Source organism: Stegodyphus dumicola, chromosome X2 (genome assembly GCF_044657685.1).
Source record: "Stegodyphus dumicola isolate Sdum_Otavi_A_Nest chromosome X2, ASM4465768v1".
NCBI classification, from domain to species: Eukaryota; Metazoa; Arthropoda; class Arachnida; order Araneae; family Eresidae; genus Stegodyphus; species Stegodyphus dumicola.
In genome coordinates, this window is record NC_140781.1 from 19,280,230 (window position 1) to 19,292,848 (window position 12,619).

The window sequence follows — 12,619 nt, forward strand, 5'->3', positions numbered from 1 at the left end:
AGAGTGCTGAAACGAGCATTGTTGTCAATGAACTGACCGATGAGATGCGGAGAAACAAAGAATACAGACGCTCAGTTGTCCTAGATTATCGGTGGGCCCGGTCTCTAGGGTTCGCCGTTTGATTTTAAGCAAGATTTCAAGGTAAAAATTTAAAACTAATATAGAATAAGGAGATTAGCATAAAGCCAAAAAAATAACATAGAAATTTCTTTTCAAACAATTCCTTTTATACCCTAAAAAAAATCTGGAAGATTTCTTTGAAAAATGAGGGTCTTAAAAACTAAACATGGCTAAAATATATGGACTGGTTTGTGTTGAGCTGCCATCTACTATAAATAAAGAAGGTTCAGAGTAACCTATAGTAATCTATAAATCCTTTTTCATTCAATTTTTCTGTGCGTACAGAAGGAAATTTTTAGGTGTGTACAGACCGGACACACTGTGCCGCAAAGGGTTAATAGGAGACTTTGTTGATGTCTAGTCAGCAGCGAGATTTTGCGTAGGTTCCATAAACAAAACTTTTACTGAATGCTAAGTGCTTTAGTCTCAGAATTTTCAATAGCTTGAAACTTACAAGATACTTTTCGATATTATTTGTTAACTAAATAAGTTTTTTTTTTCTTCCAGTTTTTTAAAGTTCTGTATTTTGTAAGAGCTGTGATATTTTTCATACATGGTTCTTTGTGAATAGGTCGAGCACTATTTACCGGAATTTGTTGACTTGGTGCTCCGTATGCACATTCACGGGACTGGTTTTAACTTTGCTTATGTAAGAAAGGTGTGCCTTTCATGGCACAAATTTAGGTTCATGTGTATTTTACACTCAAAGCACATTATTTCTACACACCCAACTCTTTCTGTGCTTATCAGATTTGAAGTGTTATGTAATATGTTTTGTGCAAATTGTAACACTTTCGGTATACGTTAAAATTTCGATTCAGGTCGATTGTTATTTTAGTCATTAACATACTTAAAATTATAACAGGATAACTTATTGTCTTACTATTTAATTATGCTTCCAGTGATAGTTTTTGGTATGTGTAGCTTAGTGATAATATGTAGTTGTTAGCTGCGACATTTTTTTATAATTTTTTAATGCAGAGATACCACATTTTTAGATATTTCAAATCAGATAATAACGCATTGTAGTTCATTTAAGAAAAACATAACATGTTATGGAATATTAATAATCGGAATTTGGTTGAATATATCCGTTGCCGAGGCGAGGTCAATGTATAAGCGTCAATTATACTACTGTTTCAACTTTACATCATTCTGAAAATGGTGGCTACAATAAGAAAAGAATTAACTATATATTTATCTCATTAATGCGATGGCAACAGTTAGAATTATCATGTATCTTCTCCAATTTCATACGACATATAAAACATTGCAGAGTATTAAAAAGTTTGCAAAAGAAAATGTCAAGGCGCTAAATTGACGTTGTAGTTCCTACTGAAAGAAAAATGTTAAGAATTTGTGTACCCTAGTTTTAAGAATGAGGGCATAGGGATACTGGTTTCGCGCATAACTTGCTGAAAGGAAAGGTTTGTAACATGTGATTATAAAAGAAAAATCTTCAGAAAGAATATTTAATTTGTTTTAGAACGTTTTAATTTTTCTTTGGTGTTTTTTTTTTATTATTATAAAATATCATGCACGTTACTCCTTATTTTTATAGTTTTTCAGTTTTCAATATGCCCGCGCACATTAATCATTTAATTGTTATTTTTATGGCAGTTCTCTTTCAGTTCATATGGACACCATGAAATGAATAATTTCAACACATTGAAGCAAGTTCCAGGGCTTGAACAATTATATGTACACGTAGTTTGAATGAAAAATCATGCAGAAGTTTCATGGCATGGGTTGCTAAGTTTTAAAACTGAGTCACTATAGAAATTGCAGTCGAGTGCTATCTTTTAATGGAAAATGATGCTAAACCATAAAAATATAATGCAATATTTTGACGCATAGCTTAACACATTAGAACACTTAACATTAAGATTTAAAAAAAAAAAAAAAAAAAAAAAAAAAAAAGTAAGTGGAGACTGAGAAAGATTTTTCTGGTTTGTGTGCAGAGATTTGCAATAGAATTTGCTGGACTAATAACTCACTATTATAAATAATCTACCAGTAGCTTATGATATTAAATTTGATTTTAGTTTATGTAAACAGTATATATACATGAAAAAATACAATTATACATGGCCGACCAGCGGCCGAGCGGTAAAGTCGCTGAACACTGGTAGTTCGGTACGAGGTTCGAATCCCGCGAACGGGCTGGCTGCATGGGCGGTTTCGTGGTTTTCCACATGTGTAACGTGTATACGAGCCAGTTTCCCTTAGAAAGTCCTCCACGAAGGCATCCCTCCCCTTTGGCAGATAGCCCTCGAGGCTTTGCCATAATCGCACACACACCCAATTATACATGATGAAATAAACTGTGTTCAGTATTCGTCTATCAATTATTTAAGAAATGTTTTTTGATTTGGAATAGTTGTTATTTAGTTATCAGCTTATTAAACCGCAACACGTGGTACGAGGAAAGCCAAACAAATGGTGTAGCTGTAGAAAATGATACGGGGTTTAACATGCAAAGATATTTTTCTGCCATCGATTTCGGAGAAGGGGAAGGTTTTAGAAAAAGAAGGCTGTTTTAGGAGAGAATGCACGTGAGTAAGGGCGTTATGTATCAGAAGTAATTTTTGACTATATTTTATGTTCTGTTAGCCTCATATATTTGCATGTGAATTAAGGTATTAAATACAAGCATATCCATATCCGATTGTAAAGTTAATACTGCAATACTTAAACATAGTTAAACTAGGTTTCGAAGGCATCTTATAATGTTTGAAACTGGTATATTCGAGAAATTAATTGTATATAAAAAATAATAATTCCGATGCTTGTTTTAATCTTTTTTTTAACCATCGGTATATTAAAGGTGATTCCAAATGTAAAATAAATAATAAAAACGGGGTGGAGTAGTTTAAGGGTTTTATTAATATACAGTTAAAGAAAGAAAATTTATATCTTTTATCTTCCGCCTAAAAATAACAGTAACGACACCTATACACATTTCTACTTTAGTTTCTACACGTATTTCATCATAACAATGAGCTGCTGTGTTTATAGCTCTATAAATTAAAGCCCACTAACGACCGAGTGATAAAGTCGTTGAACACTGGTAGTTCGACGTGATATCGATTCTAGGCGTACGTCTGGCTGAATGAGCGTTTTCGTGAATTTCCCCTCATGTTACGTGGGTTTCCTTAGAAAGTTTTCCACGAAGACATTCTTTCTCTTAGGCAGAAAGCTCTAACGTGCTTTGCCATAATCAAATAAATCAATGGACGAATTAAAATTATGCCTTAACAGTTGCGATCAGGCCGATAAATTTGACGCTTTCTTCAGCTGTTAATTCTCACGTAGGCATTTCGTGAACTCTTCAGTTATCGCGTGTTATAAATTAGTGCAACCAAGCAGTTATAATTAGTGCAACTGAACCAAGCTGATAATACAAGTAGCAGGCAGGATATAAGGTTATTTTTTCCATAAAAAACTTACAATTATACATTATATAACCGCATGTAGTAACCGGATTGATCGAATGAGAACAATGGGAGGTATACTTGCATTGTGTTTAATAGTTGCATTCCAGCTCGATTTTTAAGAATTGTCAAAACTCAGCCTTTGCTTGGTATCAGTAATAAAGCCTCAGTACATTTTGATAGGGTAAACGAATTGGTTTCTTCTGTTCAAAACCAAATTATTTAGTTCAGATTAGAGCAAATGAACCAATGCGTGTATTCGGAATAATTTGTTGCAGAAGAAAGGCGACTGCTTGCCTCTGGAATAGCACTGAACTGTCACTTACCTGTTCTTGTTTTTTATTTAGTATTACTTTGAAAAAAATCAGATCAATGTCAGACGTTAAATATTAACGAGTTAAGCTATTATACAGTTAAGACACAATAACACGCCGAATAAATACTAATTCAGAAGTCAAACAACAAAAATCAGCGTTATATTTACAAAATTTTCACAGGACTAGTTTCGATGGTTTTACCGAACCACCATCTTCAGCTGCAAAACCGCAAATGAACCAGATAGGAAATAATGATTAGATAAGATAAGAAAGCCGGGACAAGAATAAGCAAGTGGCGCCATCTGTTGGTGAAACCAGAACTAAAACATAATTTCTTTAAAGGCCGAAGGCAAATTTGGATTGGAATTAGGATCGTTAACTAGAACAGAAAGATTTTTATGAATGTGAAATGCCTCTAGAAAATCCAGTTCTCCAATGGAAGATGTTTTTTGAATAATTTTGGCAGCAGAAAAACTGAAAGTGTGGTTTTCGGACCAACAATGTTGAGCAACAGAAGACTTCTGTGTTTCCTTTTTTCTAACATATGCCTCATGTTCCTTGACGCGAAATTTTAAGGCTCTCTTAGTTTGGCTAATGTAAATTAAACCACACTGGCAAGGAATCCTATAAATACCCCAGGAATTCATATCCGGAATGGGGTCCTTGAGTATGGAACTCGGAATTTTATTGATGGGAGAATAAACAACCCGAAAGTTAAATTTCTGCAAAATATGTGCAACTTTATAGCTAATTGATGGAAAGAAGGGAATGACAACAGAATTTTTACAATCTCCCAAAACAAGAGTGTGCCTTTTAGTGTGTTGAGATGAGAATTTTTTAACTGCTTGATTAATAATGTTGGGTGGAAAGCCCCTGTCAATAGCTATTGCTTTTAAATAATTTAGTTCTTCATCAAGGGCTAGTTTGGAGGAGCAAACTTGAAGAGCACGGAAAACATAGGAATAAAATGAAGCTAACTTTTGTTTAGTCGGATGACATGATTTAAAGTGTGGTGGAAGGCAAACCGATGAAGGTTTACGGTAAACCGTAGTACTGAAGTTGGATGTGTTACGTGTGACCAGAATGTCGAGAAACGGAAGAGAATTGCAAGTCTCAAGTTCAAAAGTGAACTGAATAGCAGGATCAATAGAAATCATTGTTGAAAGAACTTTATTTAAATCATCTTTATTACCTTCAAACAGAGTAAAAGTATCGTCTACGTAGCGGAACCATGCCGGGAAGTTTAAAGTTTCAAACAATTTTGATTCATAATAATGCATGTAGATATCAGCCAGGATGGGACTGAGGGGGCTTCCCATGGCTAATCCCTCAGTTTGCTTGTAATATTTATTTTGGAAAACAAAATGTGTTTGTTTCAAACAGAGTTGAGTGAGAGAAATTAGCTCATCAATTTCGATGCAAGAGAAATGAAATTCGCGAAGTCTGGTTTCTAGACATCTTAATGCACCCTCCACTGGGACATTGGTGAATAATGATTTTACATCAAAAGAAACCATGAATAAATTACTAGGAGAAATGTTTTTAACTTTTTTTACAAACTCTATTGAATTTTTTATGGTGTAAATGTTATTGTCTAATAGAGTTGAAAATCTATGAAACTAAATATTTAGCTAATGGATACGAGGCAGTACCTAAATTTGATACAATAGGACGGAAAGGAATACCACTTTTATGAATTTTGGGAAGAGCATATAATCTGGCACAATTCGCAACAGATGGGATAAGTGAATGTTTTAAGTTGCCTGAAATGATTTGCGAAGATTTGATCGAAGATTTTATTTTTGATAAGTCCGAAGGTGAAGGATCTTTAGGGATCGGATTATATGGTCCTTCGTTTAAGAGTTTAGTGACACCATCGATGTAAGTTTTCCTATCCATGACGACTATCTGGCCACCTTTGTCGGCCTTTGAAATAATAATATCCGGGTTAGAATGAATTTCACGCAATGTAGCTCTTTCTCTCGCAGTTAGATTTGGTTTCAAAGGTTTATTATTGAATTTCACATTATGAGCGATAAGATGCCTAATCATTTCTTTCTGTGAATCTGAAACTTTACTGAACTTGAAAGCTTTTTCGATAGGAGCCAAAATCTTTGGAATCGAGGGTTTACAGGTTTGTGAGAAGTTAAAATTATATTTTAGAATTCTCTCTTGTTCTTCTGAAAGACTAACATTAGAAATATTAACTATTGGCTTGATGTTTACAATGGGAAGATTTTTTGCACTACTTGAACTGGGAGATTGTAAAAGAAGTTTTTCGAATTTAACTGCAAGGGTGTTTTTATGACGGTTAACTGCATTCTCCGTTCTAGACCAAGACTTTTGTTCAAGGGCAGTGAATTTTGGATATGATTTAGCGAGTTCCAGATGAAGCTTATAGAGTTCACGTTCAATTTTGGACAATTGTTGACGTGTATCCCTTATGACGGACCGAAGTAAGGCAAGCTTGCAATTTAACAGAATTCTTGAAACGCGACTCGAAGGTTTTTGATTAGATTTGATTTGAATAAAATTGGGGATCAATTTTTTACATTTACATTTAAGTAAAAAGTCAAGATGATTCAGGAATTTTTGCCGTTTCAGGCGTAATTTAGTGAAACGATTAACGGATGAAGGCATGATAAATAAATTCATTTGCGGTTTTGCAGCTGAAGATGGTGGTTCGGTAAAACCATCGAAACTAGTCCTGTGAAAATTTTGTAAATATAACGCTGATTTTTGTTGTTTGACTTCTGAATTAGTATTTATTCGGCGTGTTATTGTGTCTTAAGCATTCTATCACTTTGCTTACCTTAGCGAGGTCAGTATAAAACTATAGAAAAAAATGACATTGAAGTATTGACTTTAAATATTTTTAGTATCTGACAATGAAGTATTTGACATCAACTCAACGGCGTATTTCAGAATGAAAATTTAATGGAATTACAGATTATTGAATGTGAAATTCTCTGATGCTAAAAACAGAAGAGAGTGAAAGTTGGAGACAGATGGTTGAGAACAGCCTTAGATACATCTTTTGCTAATTATAATAATGGTTAAAATGTTTATAAAAATTATGATTTAGATACGTTATAAACTAAATATATTTAAATTATATCAATTAGGCATGTTATTAAAATAAAATAGAGATTTAAATTGTTAAGAAGGACGTTTATTTCTTTTAAATCACTGAATTTGTGAAGCAACGCAAGATATTTGTAATGCCCCCTTTAGGCCCCCCTTGAGGCTCTGGCAACCATTCTTCCATGAAATTACATGGGCAAGACAACAACTATCCTGTATTTTGACGATACTGTGCTTTTATTAGCGAAGAATGTCTGTAAGACTAATATTCGTTTTTGGTATACAAATACCACAAAATATCTGTTAAATGCTCCCATCTCTGCGGTCTATTCTTAATTAATGATTTTATTCGAATGCATACCATAAACAGATATCTATGTTAGAGGAAGATAGAAGAATGACTAAATTCTCCACTAAATGTTTACTTATTAGACAACGTCACCGTCCTTGATATTTCATAGTTAGCCTTCTTTGTATTTATATTATTAATTCTGTAAACAGGGAAGTGTGTTGACTTTAACGACCGTGACCGATTGGTTTAAAAGAGGATTCATCAAAGTCTCAGACAATTTATTAAAAACTGGGTCAGCTGAGCCTTGATGTGATACATCCAAAAAAGCACTTGAGAAAAAGTTCATTGACATGTTCGCTTTTATTGACATTATGCGGGAAATGCGGATAATTCTGGTTAATCATATCTGCATAATCCAGAATGTATCTTTAATGCTAATGCAGGAAATTAAAATTTCCGAAAAAATTGATCCTTTTGAACAATTTATAAGTTGAAGATCATGTATCATTTGGGCATTAATTTGCTATATACAGTGCAGCTCATTTAAATTTGTTGTTACAGCTAATCTCACTTGTCTGACCTAATCTACGAGCTTCATCGTGGCAGTGAGTGCAAGCTTGCGTCTCTCGTTAAGATGGACCTCGGCCACATTATAGATGATAGTAAGACTTTGCCCAGTTCCGCTCCAAATTTGAAGGAGAGCACCCCTGTTCCCCTATCACGAAACAACTGGAAAGGACTTTCGGGTGAAAGTGTATTTTGAATGCCCCCGCGCCGCACAGAAACTAAACATTTGCAAAAATCCATGTTTTCTCCGGTTTTGAAACCGGGCCTTTCGATATAGCAGTCAGTGTCACTAACCACTGCTGTCTGGGCGGCACATCATTTAAATCTTGTGTGCTAGAATGGTATTATGCATTTGTGTCTGAAATATAGTAGAATCTCGATTATCCGAGGTAATTGTGACTGTAATTACTTCAACTAATCGAAAATTCAGTTAATAGAGACTAAATTTATTAACTAATGTGTCTTTTTTGACCTCTACGATATACTAATACAATGTGGTTAATCGACCTCTGGAGGGGCCCGCCAGCGGCCGAGCGGTGAAGTCGCTGAACAGAATCCCGCGAACGGACTGACTGCATGGGGGCTTTTGTGGTTTTCCCCATGTGTAACATGTATAGGAGCCAGTTTGAAAGTCCTCCACGAAGGCTATTCCCCCTTAGGCAGATAGCCCTCGAGGCTTTACCGTAATCACATAAACCAAATCGACCTCTGACAATTCGCATGCAGAAGTTCTTGAATTTGTTCCACATTTTCGAGGACAATGCACGAGGAATGGCTTCCAGATCTCTTCTTGTCTTCATGGGCATTTGAAGAGCCTGTGCCACTCGAAACATTACGTGTAACGTATTGCCGCACCGACATTAACTTGTCAATGCATGTTTAATTCGATGTATGCCAGTAGCCGATTTGCCCTGTTTAAGGCAGAATTGTAACTGGCTCGTTGTATCGCTTTTCTGATCATGATGTAACAACTGTCTTCAACTCACAGACAGAGGTAGAAACACAAACTTACAGGACGGGACACCCAAATTTTCATTATTGGTCATGCGGATATAATCCCACTGTACTTCTCCGCCTCAATTTTGATGACACACAGCCCGGGAGAAGGATCCGAGAGTCTTGCCACTAGAGAGGACTTTCGGAAGCCCAGAGTTTTAAGTGCCCCATGCCACACAGACACAATACACTTATAAATATCCGTGCCTTCTCAAGGATTAGAATCTGGGCCCGACGATACAGCAAAAAACGTCGCTAACCATTGTCGTGTTTCAAGGCGGCGAGTGCAGTCGTACCTAATCACTAAAGAACCGTTATAACAACTCCTCGTGTGAGACACAGCGATGCCTGTTGGCATACTTGCCTTTCAAAATTGAAAGTCGCTGCAGCTACGAGTGCCAGTCTGCTTCGCCGTTAGCCCAGAAACATTATGATGCTCTCTTTTATAAATGAGAGCGAGTAGATATTTGTCCTGTGTTTACGAATGCCGATTTTCAGAGAACAATTTCCTTTAGAATTATCAGAATTTCTCTAAAAATTTATCTTAGATAATAGATGGTAAATAGTCATAGAAATATGCTAGCATAAGGAGAAATGAACCAAATGAATATTTATAAGTAACATGTATTACATTTATTTCTCAAATTATTTTTTATAATACTTGAATAATAAAGAATGGAGATCATTACTAAAAAGAGCGTTTAATCTTCCCATAACTAACAATCGCAGCTACACGCAGACAAATCATGTCAAAGTTTTTGTAGAATGAGGTTCTTTACCGAGTTGTTTGATTGTAAATAACCAACTTATAGGGGATAATTCAAAATAACTAACTGAGAATTATATATTTTCCCTTTTTTAGTGTGTTAGATGTTTATAAGGAATAGTGAAAATTTTTACCTTGGTGAGGTATGCAGCAATTCGAGGAAACTTCCAATGGACAAGCATTCCTACCAGAACAGGACAAGTGACAGACACTAGAGAGAGCGCCATTTTTCCGTATGGGATGACAACATCCTCTTGATTTAGATTTTGTCCATACATGTACAAGTTAAGCGGCATCATTCCGAGGGCCACGAGCGTGGAACACGTGGTCATTGCTATGCTGTAAATAGAAAGATATCAAGCTATAAACAATTTAGAATTAAATTGCTATAAATTATGGAAAGAATTATGTCTAGTTCCTTTACCTTAGAGATATATCTCCTTCACAGAAGTAAGTGAAAATGTTTGAAGTCACTCCACCTGGACTACATGCTAAAAGAAGAAGGCCTGTCGCGTGCAGGATGTTTAATCCTAGCACTTTGATGAGGCAGAAAGCAGATAAAGGTAACAGAACGAACTGGCTGCACATTCCAATGATGATTCCAATAGGTCGACGTATATGTTCCCATAGCTGTTTAAAATAAAGTTGTAACGTCATTTTATAATCTTTGCACTAATTACAAATTTAGATATCATACTTAACGTAAGTGCTCTGAAATAATATTTTGAAAGAGAAATACATGCATAGGAAGGCTAGTGAAAGATGTGCGTTAACAGCACGGGCATCAGAAGAGCCACATTAAAGCTGAGTCGCGTGAAGCACTTGCCTCAGGTAAATAAAGAGACAGGACGTAAAATTTATGTCTAATAAACCAAATATTAATGCAGAACTTTAAAAAAATTTGTATTTAGGATCTCAATTTCGGAATCTACCTCGAGTGTTAAAAATTTGTTAGCGCAGTTATGACTTGATTTCACAGTATATGCTTTGTTTAGTCAATATTGAAGAATATATTCTGGAATAAAAAACGCGCTTATATACAGGGGAGGGGAGGGGCGTAAAAGTAGGTCTACAACCTTATATCTAGTTATAGCAAGGAGAAGGACGTATATAAAGTAAAAGTTTTGTGCAGTTGTAATGCTTAAAAAGCATGATTTATCCGCCCGAAAGGTCCCAACGAGTGGACAGGACCATGAAAGTTATTTGACTGATCAACATGATTTGCGGTTCTTCCCACAATGATTTCTTCTTTTGAGTTGTTGATATAGATATGGTAATTTCCGTAAAGCCATGAATCCGTGCGTAATTAATGGCATGAAATTAATGCGATATTGGATAAATAACCAAATTGAAAAAATATATATTTTAGCTAAATTTTTTCCACCCTTTATGCATTTATTTCTATTAAAACCTTTGATTCATAATAATTTATAATAAGAAAACTTCCCATATACCATCTCCAAGCAACACAAATTCAATTTACTTCTGTTTTTGCGTTTGAAAATCAGAGTGTAGGGGATATGTCTTCTAAAGTAAGCATCGCGTTCAGATTAATTGTGTTCTAAATAAAAAACTTTAATTTAATAAGATTATTTACTATTTTGTTTAAGAAGATTATTTGGGCTTAAATGGACTAATGTCTTTATTTGGATTGAGTATTAATTGTGACTTATGGTTTGGATCTAGCAAATAATTTGATGCTTACTTAAAAATAAGATGAAACACTTTCTATTAATTCACTTGTTGTTAATTGACGGTAGATTGTTTTATCCCCTTGACAAGTCGATTAATCTGCGATCAATGACAATAGCTACTTTTTCAGTACTTAAAATTTACTTTTGGTTTTGGTATTTTTGCGAGTAAAAATTTTTCTTAACTGATTTTTTTAATAAGGAGATTGAAATTATTATTTAAAATACTAATTTAAATTCTGACTAATTTTTTTTCATTTATGGTTTTAAATTGAATTTGTGTTCCTTGGAGATGGTATATGGAAAGTTTTTTTATTATAAATTATTATGAATTATTGGTTTATTACTCTGAAGCCTTAGCGCAAGTCATAGGCTTTTTAATTTACTTTTAATTACTTTATTAAAAACCTATCAAACTCTTCTGTTCCTTATGAAATAATTAGGAAAGGCACAGTTGAAGCCTGAAATTTTCATTTATTTTTTAATAAAAAGAGAAAAACTGAAAGAATAAAAAGACCTATAATACATTTTTTCTTCTGCTTAGAAAATACGACTTTTTGATCAGTTATTGAGGGTAATGTCAATCAGTGTGTAATTTAAGCATTCGAATTATCGAATACTTCCAAAAACTAATTAATTTTATTCAGAACACGATTAAGCAATCAAGATCCAATGGCAACTCTTACATCCGCTTGAATGATACTATGCTGAGCTCTGGTACGCCCCGACCATTCTTACTCACCTTGACTCAAATACTCATTAATGATTAGCTCGTATCAGTGAAGCGAAAGATTTCATCATTCTTCCTATGTCGACAAGTCTATCTTGGGTACGATGATCATTGCGGAAAGAGTCTCTCCACAGAGGTTAACTACCGGAGTGACCTTCAGCCTCAAAACTTTCGCTTTCGCAAATTTAGGATTGGTAAAACTTTGCTTTTAACGCTTCAGAATTTGCTCAGCGGTGTCATGTTTATATGTATTCGTGTTTTTGTGGTTGTTTAAAGTCGTCCTTCATGGCTCACTAAAGCCGTAGTATATATATATGAGATAAAATTTTAACTTGTAATATCTTCATTTTAATGGCAATCTCACTTGGCTTTCAAAAATTGAAATGAAAGAAAGCGTGTCGGAGAAGGGCATGGCTTCATTTGTTTGTATTCGTCGATGAGTAAGAAAAAAGAAGATTCCAACGGTTATAGAAATTTCCATTATTCAATAATAGTCAAAAAGAGCTATTGCCACGCCTTAATCTCCAAAATTAGAAGTACCCTATGAAAGAATGTCGAAACTAAATAACTAAATATTAGACTGTGTGAAAAGTCATGACGCATTTTTTCCGGATTCTTCAAA

General features: G+C 34.7%; 1 protein-coding gene across 2 annotated transcripts in view; it reads right to left on the bottom strand.

Annotated features, from left to right (window-relative positions):
• The window catches only part of LOC118198297 (ileal sodium/bile acid cotransporter-like), a 114,652-nt gene that overhangs the window by 43,232 nt on the left and 58,801 nt on the right, over window positions 1–12,619 (bottom strand). For both annotated transcript variants that reach the window (XM_085809826.1, XM_035369943.2), the window contains exons 2-3: window positions 10,001–10,206; window positions 9,711–9,915 (exon numbers count right to left, since the gene is read on the bottom strand). In XM_085809826.1, the coding sequence (XP_085665952.1) occupies window positions 9,711–9,915; window positions 10,001–10,206 (411 nt within the window). The remainder of the gene's footprint in view (window positions 1–9,710; window positions 9,916–10,000; window positions 10,207–12,619) is intronic.